The 21,188-nt window shown below is 31.0% G+C and overlaps 2 protein-coding genes across 4 annotated transcripts in view; both read left to right on the forward strand.

Annotated features, from left to right (window-relative positions):
* Oatp30B (Organic anion transporting polypeptide 30B) overlaps positions 1-11,454 on the forward strand; it is a 94,604-nt gene extending 83,150 nt beyond the window's left edge. For all 3 annotated transcript variants that reach the window (XM_065501765.1, XM_065501764.1, XM_065501766.1), the window contains exons 7-12: positions 3,800-3,992; positions 4,061-4,606; positions 4,674-5,088; positions 5,154-5,305; positions 6,580-6,703; positions 6,773-11,454. In XM_065501765.1, the coding sequence (XP_065357837.1) occupies positions 3,800-3,992; positions 4,061-4,606; positions 4,674-5,088; positions 5,154-5,305; positions 6,580-6,703; positions 6,773-7,748 (2,406 nt within the window). In that variant the 3' untranslated portion in view covers positions 7,749-11,454. The remainder of the gene's footprint in view (positions 1-3,799; positions 3,993-4,060; positions 4,607-4,673; positions 5,089-5,153; positions 5,306-6,579; positions 6,704-6,772) is intronic.
* A 5,433-nt stretch (positions 11,455-16,887) lies between these two features.
* Positions 16,888-19,129, forward strand: LOC135951061 (interaptin). The gene is made up of 5 exons (XM_065500631.1): positions 16,888-17,053; positions 17,119-17,424; positions 18,365-18,510; positions 18,612-18,899; positions 18,969-19,129. The coding sequence occupies exons 1-5, from the start codon at positions 17,005-17,007 to the stop codon at positions 19,077-19,079; spliced, it is 900 nt and encodes a 299-aa protein (XP_065356703.1). The 5' UTR covers positions 16,888-17,004; the 3' UTR covers positions 19,080-19,129.
* Positions 19,130-21,188: the final 2,059 nt, after the last annotated feature.

Here is a 21,188-nt window from a genome sequence, read left to right on the forward strand (position 1 = left end):
TTTGGTTTTATAAAAAGTTTAAAGAAATTCATTAATATTTTTACATCGAATTGACCTTAGAGAAACTCATTAGGATCTAAAATTCTATTATTTACTGTTAGGCCACTTTTTGCCATTTGTATGGAAATATTGTTTTTTATTTCAAAATTCTGAATTTTTTTAAATTTCAAAAAAAAAAATTAAAACCGAAGAATAATTCTCGGTTATACATACGCCTTGAAAAATAAATTGGGTGTCGGTCCAAATTTCTATCTCGTTTTATATGTCGTTGGAAAGGTCTTTTAAAAACGTCTATTATTATATACAGTGATGTGAAAAATAATAGTGTCCTTATTATAACAATATGTGATGATAAATTAAGTAAAATGAGATAATTGCCGATAGATAACTGCACTAATTTTTAGGTAATTTAGTACAAAAACGAATTACGATTTTATTAAATTGTTGTTTTTATTTTGTTTATTTAAATAAATTATCCTTAAAATACAGATTCACCCTGTGAAAAAAAAATAAGGACACCTCATGTTATCTTCAAAATAGTAATAAAAAAAATTAAATTCATAATAAAGAAGTGGCCACTTAAAATCCGTACGTATTAAAGCGAGCATAACTTTTAAATGAAACATCGTATGTTAACATTTTATACATGAAATTAAAGGTAATTTATTAAGCTTTTAAAAAAATATAACTGTAGATTTATGTGTCTTTATTGCGAATAAATTTTCTGGATTTTCTTCTTATGCCTCCCATTAATAGCTGCACAACTTTTCTTCCCACTTCTTCCGCCATTCCAGCATATTTATTCCACTTTGTTCTCATCAAAATCTGGTTATTTACTGTACCTGCACTCTTTCTCACTTTACGTTTAACAATTGCCCAATATATCTCGATTGGACGAAGATTTGGGCAATTTGTGTAATTGATGTGTTTTGGTAGAACATCAATATTATTCTCATTATACCACATCATAGTTGTATTTAAGTAATGACAACTTGTCGTTGAGTAATGACAACTTGGCTAAAACTTTGTATCAGATGTGTGATGTCTTTTAAATGACAGCAATCGCTTTTCCAAACTCTCCTTTTATATATAATTCTGAAAATTCTTTAAAAACATGTCTGAAAAGCTTGGCTCTTATTAATATTTTTTTTCAATTTTACGTCGTCATATTTAAAGGCCACACAACCTCGACCTACCGAGACTTAAAAATTTTGACCTGATATCTGCCGAAAATCAGATTTTGGCTATCTTTTAACCCGACAAAGTCGGATTTTCTAGATATTTGTGCACAATTTTATCTCTAGCTTCATTTTCCATTGTGTCTACACCTTTTAAATCTAAACAATTCTTGCAATTCTTTGTTGAATAATGGTAGATTTGTTGTTAAAAACGTATGGAAATATTTTTCCATTTTGATAACAGGGGGCGTTGTTATGATTACTATAGTGGCCACTTCTTTAGATTTGCACTAACTTTAGTTCTAATATGGTGCTAGAGTTTCTAATATTTTGTTGATGCGCCATTGTTGCTTAAAACTGCTTGACATCATCTGGGCATAGAATCGACAAGTTTTTGACAGACTGATACCGGTATATCATTCCACACAGCCTGAATTAATTCCCAGAGCTCATCGCAATTTATAGGACACTTTCATCTGATTGATGTTCTTAGTGTACTTCTTAGTACACTTTGCGTTGTATTTGGGGTCATTATCCTGTTGGAATACCCATCGAAGTGGCTTATTTTCTTCGGCATATGGTAGCATATAATTTTGGAGGATTTCGACATAACCAGTTGCTTTCATAATGCCCTGTGTATACGATATAGTGGCCCAACACCATAGTAGAAAAATTATCCCCAGACAACGATATTACCACCGCCGTGCTTCACCGTCTTAAGAGTGTACTTGGAGTTGTATGCTGTATTAATTGGTCTTCTTATAGTATGAAGACCTCGATCTGAATTAAATAAATTAATTTTAGTCTCAACCGACCAAAGAATATTTCGCCATTTCTCTTGAGACCAGCCAGAATGGAATTCAGCAAATGGTAACCTTTGTTGGACGTTCTTTTTAGACAAGATTGGTACATTTCTAGCACTGCGAGCTTTTAGGTTCTCTTTTTCGAATTGTTGGTGAGTCGATGTTAATGTTTAAATCATTTTTTATTTGTTTAGACGAAATAATTGGATGCTTTTTAACACATCAAATGATCTTTCCTTTTACTGCTGGTGTAACTTTCGGGTTTCTATCACGCATTTATTTAGCAGGAATACATTTGACAGGAACATTGACAACAACTTTTTGATATCTTGCCGTACTTCTGGGTCACAAATGCTTAGATTTTCTATTTTTCACTAATTGGCTTAAACAAAAGTAATTATTTTTATATTGGAATGTAATTTAGAACACTCTTCTTACTTTTTATACACAAAATATAACTTTTATAATATGTTTATTTTCAAATTGAAGCGATGACTTTATTATTTCTCACAACTTAAAACAACCGCTCATCAATTAAAAATTTGTTATTATCAAATGCATGTAAATTTTAAAAAAAATTTTAACATAATTTGTTTTTGTAATATCTTATCTAAAAATAAGAACCGTTATTTTTCAGCAATTCTCAAATTTTAATCACTTTCTCACCAAATAATAATGTACCACATTAGTGTCCTTATTATTTTTCACATCACTGTATGTATCTATATTATCGATATATGTTAATGACTTAGTAATCTAGATACATATATGTAGATCAACAATCGAGGTAGTTTTTCGGTTTAGCCTGTATCTCAGCCATTTGTGGGCCGATTTTCCCTAATTTAACCGGGATTATAACGGATATATTGATGTATCAATCATGTATGTAATTTATTTGGGAGCTTCGAAAATTTGATTGCAAAATACATACAGAACTTAACATTTAAATTTATATTAACGTTTCTGTATTTGTCACACAGTTTTCGTTGTGATAACCGAATATATTCCTTATCAACTGATTCAGTCTAAATGAAAACATTTTTCAGTTGTAGCAGATAACGAAAATTCGGTTATTTAAATCGTAATTCTTCTATGTCAACTAGAGTATCCAAAACCGACACCTAAAACAGTCAACCGGTTTTTTTTTCATCTTTGTAAACTCCACCGGTTTCGGTTTATTTAACTTTTCGGTTTTTTGACAAACCCGTTTTTGTAAGACGGTTAAGCGGTTTTAAAGAAATATATTTTCTAAAGATCATTCAGACATATTTATGAAAAACTTTGATACCATTTTTAAAATTATATTTTCTATGTTATATAAAATTATAGCATTTGACAATATTTCGCAAAATTTCGATATAAAATAATTGCATAAAGATAGAGCCTTATGAACTCATAAATGCTAAATTTTCGAAGATTTAGTACACAATTCTTAAAACATTTCCTGTTATATTTCACAAATAAAAATAAATTTAGGGAGACCTTTTTCATATTAAATAAAAAAAATTAATATAACCCGGTTAACCGGTTTTTTTGAAGACAAAAACCGAAACCATTTAACCGGTTTATTATTAACAGTGTTGCCTTTTACCTTATTGTAAAACTGATTTTCTATTGCTAGTATCGAAACAAATCTGTGGATATAATCGAATCATTCGATTAGCAAAAACTCACAAAGAATTTGTTTTATTTGTGCAGAAATAATTTCAGAAATATTCCGGGAATTCTCGGTAAAATTTTATTAACAGTGTTTCCTTTTACCTTATTGTAAAAAATATTTTATTTTTAATAATTTACTATTAATCAAAAATGTTACAGGTCTTAACACATGAAAAGAAGAAAATGCGCAAAGCTTCTGTGGTAATACAGCCAGCTGTACCCAATAATTCCAACAGCTTGCCTCGCAATACCGATGAAACGGGTAAAATTAAAAAGGAAATCGTTTCCGTGGCCACAAAAGAAGAACCCGAGAAACCTAAAGTAGATACAGGCTATGGAAAGGACATTAAAGGTATAAATTCGTATAAATAATAAAATAAAAATAAACAAAAATATTAACATTCATAATTTAATTTGCAGATATACCACAATCTATGCTACGTCTCGTCACGAATCCTATTTACATTGTAACGTGTCTGGGTGCCTGTATGGAACTAATGATTGTTTCCGGTTTTGTGGTATTCTTGCCGAAATATTTGGAAACCCAATTTAGTTTGGGCAAAAGTCAGGCTAGTGTTTTTACCGGATCCATTGCTATACCGGGAGCCTGTATTGGCATCTTTGTTGGCGGCTGTATACTTAAACGGTTTCAATTGAAACCCAAGGGAGCGGTGACATTTGTTCTCATTTCGAATGTCATTTGTTTGTGTCTCTTTGCCATGTTGTTCTTTTTGGGCTGTGACAATTTGAAAATGGCCGGCACTACCATGCCGTATTATAATAGTTCCAAACCGGGATCGCTGGAACCATTCCAAGTCAATTTGACAGCAGCTTGTAATTTTGGTTGCGAGTGTTTGACAAGTGATGTGGAACCAGTGTGTGGAAATAATGGTCTCACCTATTTCAGTCCCTGTCATGCGGGATGTACGGCTTTCTCGTCCAGCTCAAATTATACAAATTGTGCATGTAAGTGTTGCATTATTTAAAATTTTAATTTATTAATTTAATTCTTTGTATTTGTTAAATTTTCCAGGTGTTCATGCTAATATCTCCAGTAGCATTTATTTGGGAGCCGGAGGTAGCCAGGCTCAAGCCCTTAATGCCAATGAAAATTTCGCTGAAGTTACTGTAGTTCCTGTTGCCACTGCCGGTCCTTGTGCCAATCCCTGCCGTAATATCTATCCATTCCTTATATTGCTCTTCTTCATGACCTTCATTGTGGCTGCCACTCAAATGCCTCTACTCATGATTGTCCTACGTTCTGTGTCCGAAGAAGAGCGCTCATTCGCTTTAGGCATGCAATTTGTTATATTCCGTCTATTTGGTTATATACCAGCACCCATACTTTTTGGTAACCTCATCGATTCCACCTGTTTGTTGTGGAAGTCATCGTGTGGTCAGAAAGGTGGTCGTTGCTTAATTTATGACATTGAAAAGTTTCGTTACAAGTAAGTCAATCTGGAATACATGTGATTTATATGAATGCTAAGTTTTTTTTTTTGTTCAATTTCAGATATGTGGGACTTTGTGCTTCAGTGAAAATTATAGCATTGGCCATATTTATGGTAGATTGGTGGTTGGTTAGACGCCGTAAGCAATTGGATAAAATGAAGCCATTGAATGCAAGCGATCCTGTAATAGGATCCATAATAAGTTTAGACAAACGTGAGTATTTTACTTCGGACGGGTTTTTGACTTGAAGATCAAATGCGAATTTAGGTATTTGCAGATGAGAGTACTGTCAATATATCATTCTGAAAAATACATTTGTTGTTTACACGATTCAAACAGCATTCAAACATTTTTTTTGTTGTTAATTGTTAATGTTTATCTTAATTATATAAGAATTTATTTATTATAAGAGTATTCATTTAAAAAAAATGGAAAATTACACTCTGATTTTTTTACATTTGGTTACAAGAAACAGCAAATGACAGATGTCAAAAAGTTTTCAGTGGTTGCGATTTGCAGAGCGAGTGAAAAAGTGTAAAATATATTTGACCCTCTTTCAAACCACAACCATTTTGACATTTTCTATTGAAACCAGCTGATTCATATCTGTATAATTTGTGCCCGATACATATGAAAACAAAAAAGTTTTTCCATTGTTTTAAAACATTTATGAATACCGTCCATAGATAAATACACATAGATCTGAAACTCACTTGTCAAAGACCTAACTCAGTTGTCAAAAAATCGATTTTGTAATTTTTTTGTTTGAGTTTTTTCTAGTTTCCGTAAAACATAAAAATCATTTGTATTATTTGAAAATTTAATACAATTTTTGTTTAGACGATGAAATTGTATTATGATACATATGTTTTTGAGAAATATTAATACTCAGTATTTTCGTCTGTAAATACATTTGATAATCAGATTAGTTAATCTAAAAATAAATTTAATCTAACGTTAATCCACTTTGAAGTTTTTAGGTTCTAGTTTAAACAATTTTGCTATCAAAATAAGTACTTTATGACTAAGAAGAAGATTGTATTCTTAAAACAAAATAATATATGACCCAAAAACAATATTCGTAGATTAAACTTAATTTAAACATATAAAATACTAGCAGGTTATGCTAAACCTGAAACAAATTCTGTCGGGCTTTAAACAATGATTGAGATTTTCACTAATGGATTTAGAACTGTCAATTTTGTTAGCATTGCCGTATTGTTCAATCAAATCACATGTGGCATTGCTCAAAATTGTTCACATAAATATAAGATAATCTACATCTTTATCCCAAAACCTAGCTCTAAGGGGTACTCACATATTTGTGTGGAATCATGTTTTAAATAATATTTTTTACCTGTAATAATCTAGAAATTGTTTCCGAATTCAAAACAACCTTTTAAATGTATTGTTATCTTTTGACTAGTAGATTCATAAATAAATATGAAAACACAGTTTAAGATTTTAATTTCAATCTGTCTTTTTAGTTTTTGAAGAAAAGCTGTCCGGTCATGACAACAATCCCAACTACGATGATGGTGAATTGGCTTTGAAATCGGATAATTATCGTCATTCTCGTAATAATTCTCGCACAGTTCAACTTGAATATGGGTAAGTTTTTTAAACACCTCATTTACCAGTTTAATAACTAGAAATTTGTAATTTCTTTTCGCCCCCCAGCTATGATAAATGCAACAATGCCATGATGGCAAATACCCAAGCAGTTCCTCAAACCAAATCAAAGAAACATTTCCGTAGTGCTTCGTGTGATGTGAAAATGATACGTAGCTTTGCCAAGGATCATAATACGAATCCAGCCATGGATGTTTGTGAGACTTCGAAATTCAAGAATCTGAAAAAACTTCATACACATTCCCGCAACAATTCAAGTGACCTTAATACTGAATTCCGACACAAATTGGTGGCTCACTCCAATTCCTGTTCCCGAGATGATCCCAATTTCAGTATACGCTTTATACAAAATCAACTGAAGCCCCATGAAGATGAAGAAGACGAAGATGAGCTGACCACCGGTTGTGGTCATTTCGTACGCAAACATTCACGCAATCATTCATACGATCAGATCTATATGCCCAATAATATTCGTTTCGATCCAGAATTCTTCCGTGGTCATAACAATCACCACCACAATAATCATCATCTTCATCACAACAACAACAATAAGAAAAATGTTAATTTGCTCAAAAATGTGGTGGAAAGTAAATTGAAAAATTCAAACGAGACTAACGAATCCGGCTCACGCGGCCATTCACGCAACAATTCTAAGGACTTGAATATAAAGGTTTCACAAACAAATACTAATGCCGGTGCCAGCAATAATACCGGCCCCACTAGTACCGCTTTAATAGCTGAATCGGCTTTAAGTATATTAAGACATCGCCGTACAAATTCTAAAGACTTAAATCACGTAGCTAACGCTAGTAGCACCAGTGATCATCCGATAGCTACCGGTGTTGTAGCCGTTGGCTCGGGTGCCCTGAGTAACAATAGCAACAAAAAACATTCTCGCAACTCTTCTCATCAGAAAATCCAAATAGATGACGATCGCAGTGGTCTGATAGACAATGACAACAACGAAAACGATGACGACGATGATGAGGCAGTGGAGCAGCAACAAGAAATTGTCAATATCTAAAGGAGACTTTATTTAGTTTAGCTTTTTTTATTATTTTGTTTCTTTTTATTTCAAATGTGCAATACATTCCCTCTTAATAATTTGCTAAAGACAAAAGGATTTACATTTTGCTCTTTATTCTTATTTGGGAAGAGTGATCAAAAATTTAAATTTAATAGTAATGAATAGTGTTTAGATTACTTTCTTAAACGAATTGTGGATTTTGGTGCGGATATTTTTGTTTTAATTGAATGAGTTTCTTGACTCTGTTTTTTGAATCTCCGACTAATATTATCATGTTGGCAACATGTTTTTACAGAACAGAAGAACTTTTATTAACTGCAGAGCAGTTAGAAAAACTCAGATAGTCCGATTTCAATGAAATTATACCACACATACATGTGTTCAGCAATGTATTCGCTTTTTGACAGGAAACCTTAAAATATGTTTTACTTTAATATTTATTGCATTGTTGTTGTTCTATAGCTCAATGATCAATTATTGGAGTACAAAGTTCAATGCAATATACATAACTCAAAAAAACTACCCCTTTTATTGGAAATAAAAAAAAATTCCAATAAAATTATTCGAATAAAAGTATTCGCATGAAATTATTCGAATAAAACTATTCGGATAAAATTATTTGATTAAAATTATTCGGAAGTTTCATGATTCATGAAAAATTTATCAGCATTCGTATGAAAATATTCGAATAAATTTAAATTAGATAATTTTATTCCAACAAACTTATCCGAATAATATTCGCTTGAAATTATTCGAATAAAACTTAAATTATGCGAAAAAAAATTATTCATACTTCATACATTTTAATTCATAATTTGTAAATTAGGTTGAAACCTTGCTTGTTAAAATATCAAATTTTTTTGACATTTATATAATAACTGTGTTAAATATCATTGAAATCTGAAAAGTCAAATGCATCTGTTTTCCACGTTCAGATGGATCCTAACTTGTACGAATTTAATTATATTTAACTTAGAGTTTTAAGTTTTTATTCAATTTTAGATAATTCAATTTATAGATAAATACACATAGATCGGAAACTCTCCTGTCAAATACCTAAATCAGTTGTCAAAAACCAAGTGATGAGAATGTATTAGTAAAACAAATATGTTAAAATAAAAACAACACTCGTAAGTGTGACGTTTTTGAGTAATTTGTTTTCTAGTTTCCGCTATGACTTTTACCATAGAGAAACATCCCATCAGTTCTAGGAGACAGTACCGAACTAGTGATTTTACCCATCATTGGGAGCTAGTTACTTCAATAGCCACGTGACTAGTCATTTTAACACGGGCATGTCCTAGGCAGGGGGTCAATTGTCTCTTTTTGATTACAATGGGACTGTCTAATAGCTGGTCCAAAGTAGGCAACGCATTGGCTTCACATACTGGTTACATAGCGTCAGTTGTCTTACTAGCTTTGTAACTGGTTACTTGATCAGCTACTTGACTAGTTATTTTAACACGTGCATGTCCTAAGCAGGGGCTCAATTGACCCTTTTGATTACAATGGGACTATCTGATAGCTGATCGAAAATAGTCAACGCTTCTGGTGGGTAAAATAAAGTGCAGTACAAAAAAAAGTTTGAAGTGACTTCACCATAGGTTACTAAGAGACACTAAAGTGACTATTGACTTCAAGATATGTTACATGTGATATCAGTATACTTAAGCAAAAATAAAAATAAACTGTATGAGAATTATATCAACACAATTTGTAAAAAACCAGTTTGTACGAATTACTCACAAAACATTTAAAGTGACTACACTCCAGATTACTTAGAGACACTTAAGTGTCAATTGTCTTCACGCTAGATTACTTGGGATGTATAAAGTAACCAATTGACTATGAAGTGCACACACGTGTCAAATGACCAAATATATAAAATGGTGTCAGCCAAGTGATAAGATATTTGTGACAATTACTGTTTTTAAGGGATACATTGACTACTTGATTAACTGCTGGGATAGTTGTTTTACTAATACATTCTCACCACTTAAGTTTTTGACAATTGAGTTAGGTATTTGACAGGAGAGTTTCCGATCTATGTGTATTTATCTTTACCGTAATTGCTAACCGCATTGGCCATGAAATTTAGAAAACAAATGAATTCATTCAAAATGTGTAGCGATTCTATGGAAAATACATTAAAATAAATATGAAAAATACATAGAGTTCAATATTTTGATTTTAATCCTTTTTCTTCCAATATTTGATCACTCTTCCAATTGTTCAATTGATTTGTACTTAATTTTAAATGTTTCTTCCTTTTTGTTTAACAAATTTTATTTTGCAATTTCTTTGGCTTAAACACCGACATGGCGACAAAGTCAGCTCTACACATTCAACTTGGAATCCATTCCATTTCAGAATGTGTATGAGAGCGAGCGAGTGTTCCGTTCGCTCGCGTTAGAGGAGAATGTGTAGTAAAAACAATAATTATAAAATAATTAATTCACAATAATTAAGTCTAGCAATTATTAGCAATTAGTTGTAATGAAGAAATATTATTAATATGTAATAATAAGTAATATCTAATACTTATTATAAATAGTTTTATTTTATAGCTTTTAAGTAGATGGATACTGTCTGTATGTGTGTGATATGAATGAAACTGAAGCAAATTAAATTAATCTCGTAATACAAACAAAAATTAAACCATAAATTCTTAAATTTTACATTAGAAAGAAAGTAAATGATAAAAAAAGCAAGATTGAAATTTCATCATACAACTATTTAAATATTTAGAAAATTCAACTTAAACATAATTTTACACCCATTATTTATATGAAAGAGTAAATAATTAAGAGAAACCTTAAAGATAATTCAAATTGTACTACTATTTAAATATTTACATACATCCCATAAGTAGTAAATATTTAGTGAATAAATATGTTTTAACAAAACTATAAACAAATATACAAAATATAAAATATTGCAATTTAAAAAAAAGCAAAAAACTCAAACAAACACATTCATTTCCAATGTCAATGTTAAAGGAAATCTAGTAAGAGAAATGGTACACAACTTGATTTAAAAAAAAAACACATTACATTACAAAGAAAACGTTTTAAATAGCAAAAATTTTGGTTTTAGTTTATAAATTCAAAAGTTATTGGAAAATAAAACTAACTAAATTACTGAATTAACTAAAAGAATTAATAAATAATTAAATGCAAACATGAATAATTAATAACAATTGTCAATGAAATAAAGTGCTGTGAACAGATATCTGAGTAAAATCAGTTTAACCAGTAGTAAAACAAATAATTACATACATAAATAAATAATACCTACATACATATAATAATTAATTAATAATCTAAACAAATAAATAAATAAACTGATTTTATTAAACAAATGAAAACATTTTAAAAGTAAGCAAACAAACAAATAATACAATAAAATACAATTCAATATCAACCTGATTTATAACGATGCATGATATCTGAATCAATCGTTTGTAAATGATTATTTTATTAGTTTTGTCCAAAATTATTCAACAAAAATCAATTTTAAAAAGAAGGTTATAAACAAAATGTATAAAAAAAATTTTAAATTTTTTTAAATGAAAAGAGAATTTAAATTTTACACAATATGAATATTTTGTAATTAGTTGAAAATTATGCCTTAATTAAAACTAATTTATATAAATTATTATAAAAAAAATAAAGTATTTTAAGCAAAATATTAGCCAAAAAAATGATTATCTTTTATTTGTTGATCGCTGAAAAGAGTTATTTTGGAAAGTGAATATAACATAGTTTGGTTGGTTATCATGGTAGTTCACTATGCGCAACAGTCGAGTAGAGTAGACCACACCACTGACGGATGTAGTGTTCTTTACATAATGATGAATGTTAGTGGGGCAGGTACTAAATCCAACATGTAGTCATGAGATAACTTAGTAGGTTAATGAGTCTGGGTACAGACTCATTAAGAGTAGTAAATATTTAGTTGGCCAGGAATCTGCGTGTCTTTACAGTTAGGGACAGACATTCGCAGAGAAGGTGGAAAACCGTTTCCTCCTTTTGCCTTGCTCTTGCAACTGTGACAGTGATGCTTACCTAGCACACAGTAGCTCGTTAATGCTGCCAGCATCCTCAATATACATATTTCTTCTGTAACGGTTCACAGGTAGCATATTACGATTTTCATCAAAATATAGCCACTTCAACTTGACAATCCTACATACATATGTATATCTAAATTACTCCATCTATCTTTGGAGAAAGTGTCTGAAGATACTGGTTTTAATAATGATCGCCGGAATTGCAACTGAAACCGAGTTGGAGATATTCAAATTATATGTCATTCTGGCTAATTCGTATGCCTGTTTATTGTCATTGTAGTCTCTATGGACAGGAACCAAACTAAAGTAATGTCAGATAGACGAGAAAAAAAAAAATTATCCACAAAAATACCAATAATGACACTATAGTAAATTGCAAGCTACCACAATTGCAAATATTTCAGTTTCAAATACTCTACATTCATTCGGAAGACGGTGAAAGATACCTATATCAGATAATGCACCAGATTTAACAACACAGTCAGAGTCAAAATTTAGTATACAGCACGCATTTTCACCTATGAAGCTAAATATTTTAATTATAGAAAGACAAATTTAAGTTTGATTAAACTTTAAATTAAATTTAGAACTTAATATTTTATTAATTTAAAAAACTTTGTAAATTAAAATTGATTTTGTGGAAATTTAAGAGAAAAAAGAAAAGTACCTACAAACAACAGTCAAAATTTAGTATGCAGTTGATGGATACGCTCTATTTTATATCACCAAAGGCCGAAAATTAAAAGTTTATAAATTTTTGGTGCCCATTCAGCTTAATTACGGCCTCTAGTTGCCTTTTTATAGAGTTTCCAGATATTCAGTTATATCTTTAGTAATTTTCCCCCCTCTCTTCCGTTAAAGAGGGTTCGGAGTTCGTCCTTAGATGAAATGCTTCGTTTTCCAATATTCTGGTCTAAAATTTCCCACAGGAGCTTATATGTACACTGAATCAATTAAGTCTCCGTACACACATACTCATAATATAAACTAGCAATTTATGGTCACTTTTCAATACATATTTAAACCTTTTTTAATTAATTTTATAAAAAATCTTATAAACTAGAAATCAACATAAAAAAACTACAAACATTTTCATTAAAAACATAAAAATTTACATAAATTAAATAATTGTACGAAAAGTATCACCAAAAAAGTCTCCGTACAGTTAACAGTTTTAAGGCAAGGAATCCCAATATTAATCTTGATTGAATTTAATATGTAATAAGTCCTCCTTTCTGAGCAATTGCTTCATTTTAATGGCTGTGCATGGAATGGACCAGCTTTGATGTTGTCAGGGAACTTGCAAAATTAAGGAAAAAATCTAACCGAAATCAAGGATATTGTAAAAAGACCACGTTCTTCCATTCAGTACGTTATTCAACAGTTCAAAAAAACCGGAACAATGGCAAATAAACAAAGTACTGACCATCTAAGAAAAATAGACTACCACTTAGAGAGAAGATACGATTTGTAGAAGGTAATCCAAAAATTAACGCATGTGTAATTGCGGGAAACTTGAAAACTAGTGATGAATTAACGGTAAACCCCCAAACTGTAAGAAACGCTCTTAAACTAAATGGATACAATGGTCGAGTAAGCCATAAGAAGCCCCTTGTTCGAAAACTGAACATGAAAAAGAGATTGGATTACGCTATCGAGCATATTGATAAAGATTTTTTATTTTGGGATCGAATTATTTTTAGCGATGAAAGTAAATTGAATGTTTTTGGTTCTGATGGAAGAGAAATGTTATGGAAAAAGCCAAATACTGAAATGAATCCGTTATTGTTTGGGGTTGCATGGCTTCATCTGGGGTGGGAAATCTTATTTTTGTTGAAAACACGATTGATAAATATGCATACCTTAATATATTAAAAGAAAACTTAAAACAAAGTGATGCAACAATTATGGTTGGGACGTTTGTATTGTTTCCAACAAGACAACGATCCCAAACACACCTCTAGATTAGTAAAGGAATGTCTTATTTATAATGTTTCTAAGCACTTAAATTGCTCAGCTAAGTCAACTGATCTCAACCCGATTGAGCATATATCGGATCACTTGGAAAGAAAGATTCGTCAGCACAATATATAACGAGTAAAGATCAGCTAAAAGCCGTTATAATGGAAGAGTGGTATAAAATAGATTCCCTGGCAACAACAAAGCTGGTCCATTCCATGCACAGCCATTAAAATGAAGCAATTGCTCAGAAAGGAGGACCTATTACATATTAAATTCAATTAAGATTAATATTGGGATTCCTTGCCTTAAAACGGTTAACTGTACTTAGACTTTTTTGGTGATACTGTTCGTACAATTATTGAATTTATGTAAATTTTAATGTTTTTAATGAAAATGTTTGTAGTTTTTTATGTTGATTTCTAGTTTATAAGATTTTTTATAAAATGAATTAAAAGAAGGTTTAAATATTATTGAAAAGTGACCATAAATAGCTAGTTTATATTATGAGTATGTCCCCAGCAGTTTGAAAAGTGCCAATTGGAAACCTTGCACTAGCTATATTACTGCTTCTACAACTAACTAGTTCGATGTGGCTGCTAAAGTGGTAGTTAAATGGTTATCATTTGCACTACATTTCACCAGCATATTCAGTAATAAACAATAGTCAGATATTTGTCTTTAGTTTTTGAAAATAAATTCAAGAAAAATAAAATCTTCTAAAATATACCACTTCGATGGCCACATGTAATGCTGAATGTGGCCGTTTGTGTTTTCATTCTCAGTGATGATGTAGAAAATGCAAAAATAGAGAGTAGACTCACATGTTATTCTTAATAACAATTAGAGAGCAGTACAAATAAGAGCTCTGTGGTTTAGTGGTTACAGCATTTGACTAGAAAACGAGAGGTTATGTGTTCAACCCCGCTCTCGGACAAATTTATTTTTTATTTTTTTCTCAAATGCTGGAGTATTTTCACTATTGAATTTAATAGTGAAGTGTTATGTAGAGTGTGCCAATCGGCCACTTGCAATGACATCCCCGTGTTAAATTCACCAGTCAATAACGTTGCGAGTGGGTTGAAAATTCACTAGTAGTAGTTCTTAGTGGCCAACGAATTCGACGTAGCGGAACTAGTGCAATGAACTGCAGGGTCTGTACGGAGACTTAATTGATTCAGTGTATATACCAAACGTAACAAAACACCAAAAAAGAAAAAACAAAATACGCAAAGCAATGAAACCAACACACGTCCAAATATACGTATTGTGACATTTTTTGTCAAAAAAAAAACAAAAACAAAATACGCAATGCAATGAAACCAACACACATCCAAACATACATACATACATACGTTTTGTTACTTTTTTGTCAAAGCATTCAATAAATTGTCTTTTTTTATCATAACCCGTTATTTATGGACGGATTTTGCTGATTTTAAATAGCAAACTTCTCGAAAGCATGTCTGACAGAATTATTGAAGATTTCGATCCCGAAAATATCTGGGGTCTTCAGAAAATTGATTTCAACTAACAGATGGACAGACAGACATGGCTTAATCGACTCCGCTATCTATAAGGATCCAGAATATATATACTTTATAGGGTCGGAAAATTATATTGTGGAAATTACAAACGGAATGACAAACTTATACATACCCTTCTCACTAAGGTAAAGGGTATAATAAATAAATAAATAAACCTAAATAACTCTTAACCTAAAAGTGATAACTGGCATGTGTATGAACGCTTTTTGTAGATCTTCTCTAGGGCTATTTACATTTTAAATATAAACTCATTCGGATCACAAATAGATTTTTGGCGATTTTTTAAAAAAAAATGTAAGACCTAAGATGGAGCGTAATTTTGCTAATTAAGAGCTTTATTTACATCTTTGGTGACCCCCACTGAAATTTTCCGGCAAAAATTTTCGTCGAATATTTTAATCCATAAATGTCCTGTTTGAAAGGACTTTTTGGATTTTCTCAAAATAAGGGTCAAATTGACCCCTAAGGAGAGGAGCTAGAGGGTTAAGATCTTCCACAAAAATGATCCCCATAAAAATCCACAATATATGTAACTCTGACAATAAGAATTCTCATAGGCATTAACTTACATTTTTTTCAGTTAGTATACTGCTCACTGTAAAAAAATTCAGACCAGCTGGACTATAAGTTTGTTCAACAAAAATTATCTACTCAACATGCTCTTTCAGAATTATAGGGTCGCTATTCTGTTCCAATCAAGAATTATTTATTTCATTTACCTCGAAAACGCCTTCTCCTACATACAGTAATATAAGGGAAAAAACGATCCATTTGTGGATTAAAACTAAACACACACAAGCCTGCTTCCAAGTCAGAAATCACCATAAAAACTACTCCATCTAAGAAGCAATTTTATTGTAGTCAGTTTTAAAAATATAATCACCCTTATTAATGATTATATGTAACCCGTTTCTCTAATCTAGTACGAAATTGATGGCTTAAAACGGGGTGACTGACTGGCTGTCCATGTAAACCTTGTGCGCAAAGTACAGGACGCAATTTTGGTCGCAGTTCAAGAACGAAGCTTATTGAAACTGGCTAAAATAGGTTCATTATTTCACATAGCCCCATTCAAATGTCCTTCCGAAATTGAACTTTATCGGTCATAAATGTTGAATTTATATAGGTATCTACACAAATTTCGCTCCAAATAAGTTTTATATATGGGGCATTTCACGTCAAGTGAACCAACTTTTAAAATCGATGTCTTCCGATCGGGATAAAATTTGCACCGAGTTGGTCATGACGTATTTTCCCAGAATTTCTTAATGTTATTTTAATAATTTTTTTGATTTGACCTGAAATATTTTATATAAATATGAGGTGTAGCTTTAGTTATTTGGCCAACACTGTAAATTTTTAGTTATAAATATCTTATTTACCATTATGGTTTGGATATTAGCTAAATACTGTGCAGTGGTGAGAAAAACCCCACTACACCTGTGATTCATTTGAGTTATTTTCTCATACAAAGCATTGTTTACCCATAAATTCTTATCGAATAACAACAGAATTGATAATAGAAAACAGAAATTGAGTTTATTGGTTCATTATTATTTGATAAACACAAAGTCAACTATTTTCCAGTCAATTCCACATTTGGACACAACAAGTAAAATATAATAAAATACACACTATTTAGTAATTGAAACGGCATAAATACTAAAGATAGAACATGAATAGAACATCGAATATGGACTTTCTACAGGCTCAATTGGATGTTGGTAGGAAGACAAGAATTTATTGTTATTTTAAGAAAATCAAGTTTTCTTTTATATTTGGTATTTAGCAAATGCCCAAAACGTGCGATTGAATCAAGAGAATGCTTCATTACGCGAAAAGCTGCAAGTTTTAACCAATGCAGAACATTCCAACTCCACTGTACACATAGAGGCCAAATTAAAAGCATTCAAATTTGAGGAAGAACGTGATCGTATGTATGAAAAATTGGAGAAGATCAAACGTAAATATAATCAACTGCATGAAGCTTATTTGCAAAAGGTTAAGCGCTGTAAAGCGTTTGAAGATGTTTTCAATCGTCAAAAGACCCTCAATGGTCTTGTCATGAAATCATCCGTAGATCAAAGACAAAAAGGTAAAAATTGTGTTAAAATATATTTGTTTTATCAGAATACTCGATGTTTGTATGTATTACATACATATGTATGTGTTAAGAATATATTTTTAAACAACAAACAACTTTAACTAAATCCGATCAAAATTATTTTTTGATAACACTGTCCAACAAATTTAGACTTTTTTATTGGAACATAATGTTGAATAGATCATTTTTGTGGAATGAACAGTGGGTCAAAGTTTTAATATTTTGATCGAAGAGAACATTATACTAACTGAAACAAATGTCTGAGATAATTCTTATTGTCAGAGTTATATTGTGGAAGTTTATGATAATTTTTGTGGAAAATCTTAACTATCTCCTCTCTTTAGCAGTCAATTTGACCATTTTTTCGGGATTAAAATATTTTACGAGAATATTTGCCGGAAAATTTCATTAGGGGTCACTAAAGATACCAAAGTTGTAAATAAAGCTCGTTACGCTTAATTAGCAAAATTGCACGATACCTCGGTTCTCACATTTTTTAAAAAAATCGCCAAAAATCCAAGTATGATCCGAAAGTGCTGAAATTTAAAATATAAATAGCCCTTAAGGAGATCTACATAAAACATGCATACATATGTAAGTTATCTCTTTTAGTTCAATTTTTTAGATACGGAGGTTCGAAATTATTTTTTAAATATCATCTATATCAATAAATGCTCTTTCAAAATTATAGGGTGGCTATTTTGTTCCAAAAATGCTATTAGACAGTGTAATTAAAAATAGATTTTTTTGTGATAACTATATCTAAAGCAACAGAAATTCTATTAAAATGCTACCGCTATGTGACGAAATCAACAAAATTTTTTTTTTGAATAATCGCAATCACTGATCAGCATACTGTGTCCAATAAAAATAAAATCATTGTTCAATGATTAACTTTAAATTATTTAATATGTTCTGACTTTCTTTTCAGAACAAGATGTTGCTCTTGATAGACGACACTCAAAGAACATCGAAAAGAATACTATAGAGAGTTTAGAGGCCCAGGTGGCAAAATTAAAAACGGCCATGGATGAGGCCTACGATATAATTGATGAACTTGAATTTGAATTGGAAAGTGTAAGTTGTTGAAACCATAAATGTGCTCAATGCTTCAAAGACTACGACAGCTAGTTTATGATGTGTTTTGCTTTGCTCTATTTTCGTTGCTTCCAATACAGGTGGATTTTCTTGAAGTGGAAAATCAACGTTTGCGAAACGAGTTGGAGTCATACAAAAAAGATAAACAGAAATTGAGAAGAGCCATTAATAGCAGTCATCCCATGGAATATGTGCAACCAGCAGAAAGAGAAGCAGTACAAGACAACTATGACGAACTACCCGAATACAGGTACAGTGATGACCAGGCATCGAGGTATGATACCGACTCAAATGCCTCATCCTTAGCTGACTCTATAGTGGGTGATATAGATCCAGCGACCATGGAAAGAGCAGTCTTAACAGAAAGTGTAAGTATTTTTAAATGTTATTATTCATATACTCTAGTAACATAAAAATTAATCATTCATTAATTGCAGTTGGTAAAAACAGCGGAAAGTGAGAGCAATTGTTTAAGACGTGAACTATTACGATCACGTCTACGTAAAACATTTCGACCCCCTATTAGGCCAACCAGTAGTGATGTTTAGAGTTCATGCTTTAATTGAAAATAAACATGATATGTATCGGAATTTGCAGTTTTATTTAATTTATCTAGATCATTTAAAATAAAAGCATTTATTTGTTTGGAAAAATTAAAAAAAAAAACTGTTGACAATTTATTAATTTTTCTCTTCCAACTTTGCACGGCCATCAAGCTGCTATTGCTAAATTTGATTTAAAGAACAAATGTCCATATTCAGCATTTAATATTTAACCCAAAATAAAAACTCGAAATCAGCCTGAATTTTTTGTTCAATAATTCTATAGGTAATTGGGTTTAGAACGAATTAATGTTCTAATTAAAATTGAGTTTCTTTCGTATGCAGAAAAATACATATGTGAAGTAATTGGATCTATATACATATAACTATTATTATGTATATGAGCACACAGAGTGAAGCAAAATAAATCGTACATAATTTATAATTTCATTAAAATTTCTTAGGAGCCAATGTCTTGCAGATACCTAATAATTATAGACAACAATACTGAGTATTAATACTTTTAAAATTGAAAATATTATTAAATCCATCCGGTTTTTTCAAGAAATCATTTCGAACATTCGGCTGTGAATCTTCTATACCCACCATCAATATGTGACAATTAAATATGGGGTTATATGAGCCGATCCTCAAAAAAAATGGTGGAAAGATTTAGGTTCATATAAAACTTGTTTATGTCTAATTTCATTTTGATATTAATTATTTTACGGCAGTTAAGAATGTTCAATTCATTTTCTGAGGGGGTCCTTTTCACAATACTTAACAGTATAATTACAGAGTACTTAGAACTAATTTGTGCAAAATTTAATCAGGATTACCTCATAATCAATATCAACATTTGGCAGCTAGGTGAAATCATGGACCGATATGGCCCTTTTTGAGTACCAAACCTTATCAACAGAGAGTATTTATGGAAAATTTCAGTAAGCTTTCATTTGGGCCATATCGTGTTTTCAACAGACAGACAGGCAGACGGACGGATATAACTAGATCGTCTTAGAATGTTATGAGCACTCAGAATATACAGTTAGAGTTAAAATTTAGTATAGCAAAATATTTTAATTAGAGAAGGAAATATATAAGTTTGAATAAACTTCAAATTAAAGTTAGAGTTTAATCTATTATTACACAGTACAACACATGATTTTGGGACTCAATTCTGACAATTGCACGTGAAAGTAGCCCCAAAAATAAGAACTTCTGCATCATTAGTTTTGTCAAGTTGGCTGCCGTAATAATTTAATGGCCATAAGATTTTTTTTCCTCAAGGTGGATTTTTATCACTTTTTCTATATTTTAGCACGGTATACCATACGGAATATCTCTTTTCTGGCTGAAGCAAAGTTGTAGATATTGAATAGTAGAAAAAAAGTACAGAACATCCCGAATTGTCAGAATTGAGTCCCAAAGCAATTAACTGAAAAAGGTTGTACTGTGTTATTTTAAAAAATGTTTAAAATTTAAATTGATTTCGTGGAAAATTTATGGGAAAAATAAAAAAGTACTTAATTACCAAAATCCATATTAGTCCTCTATTTAGCTTAATTACGGCTTCTAGTCGCTTTTTAATGGAGTTTACAAGATGTTCAGTTATATATTTAGTCATTTAACGGCATCCTACTTTGTTCCTACATTTATTGTTCTAATGGCCTTGGGAAATTTTTATAACATTCACATATTTTAACAAATTCTTGTCTTTTATATCTCATTAGAACGAATATTATATACACGTTTCTATTCTTTCAAATTAATGTGCTGTTCTTCTATAGCGAACGAGTTATTGTATCAAAAACAAAATACATGTAAAACGTCCACTCAAAGCACTCGTTCGCTATATAAAAACAGCACATAAATTGCAAAAGTCATTTTTTAATGGCAAAAATTTTACAAAAACTCGAATTTAGCTCCGAGTGACTATTTCTTGTTTCCAACCCTGAAGAAATGTCTCGGCGAAAAGAGATTTGCCTTAAAAATATCTATTTTGATGACCTCGACAAATCTAATTTTTTGGAAGGGATGAACAAATTGGAGAAACGTTGGACAAAGTACACAGAAAAAATAAATTCATAATCGGAATGAATTTTGTAATAAATA

Source organism: Calliphora vicina, chromosome 2 (genome assembly GCF_958450345.1).
Source record: "Calliphora vicina chromosome 2, idCalVici1.1, whole genome shotgun sequence".
In the NCBI taxonomy this organism is placed as follows: domain Eukaryota; kingdom Metazoa; phylum Arthropoda; class Insecta; order Diptera; family Calliphoridae; genus Calliphora; species Calliphora vicina.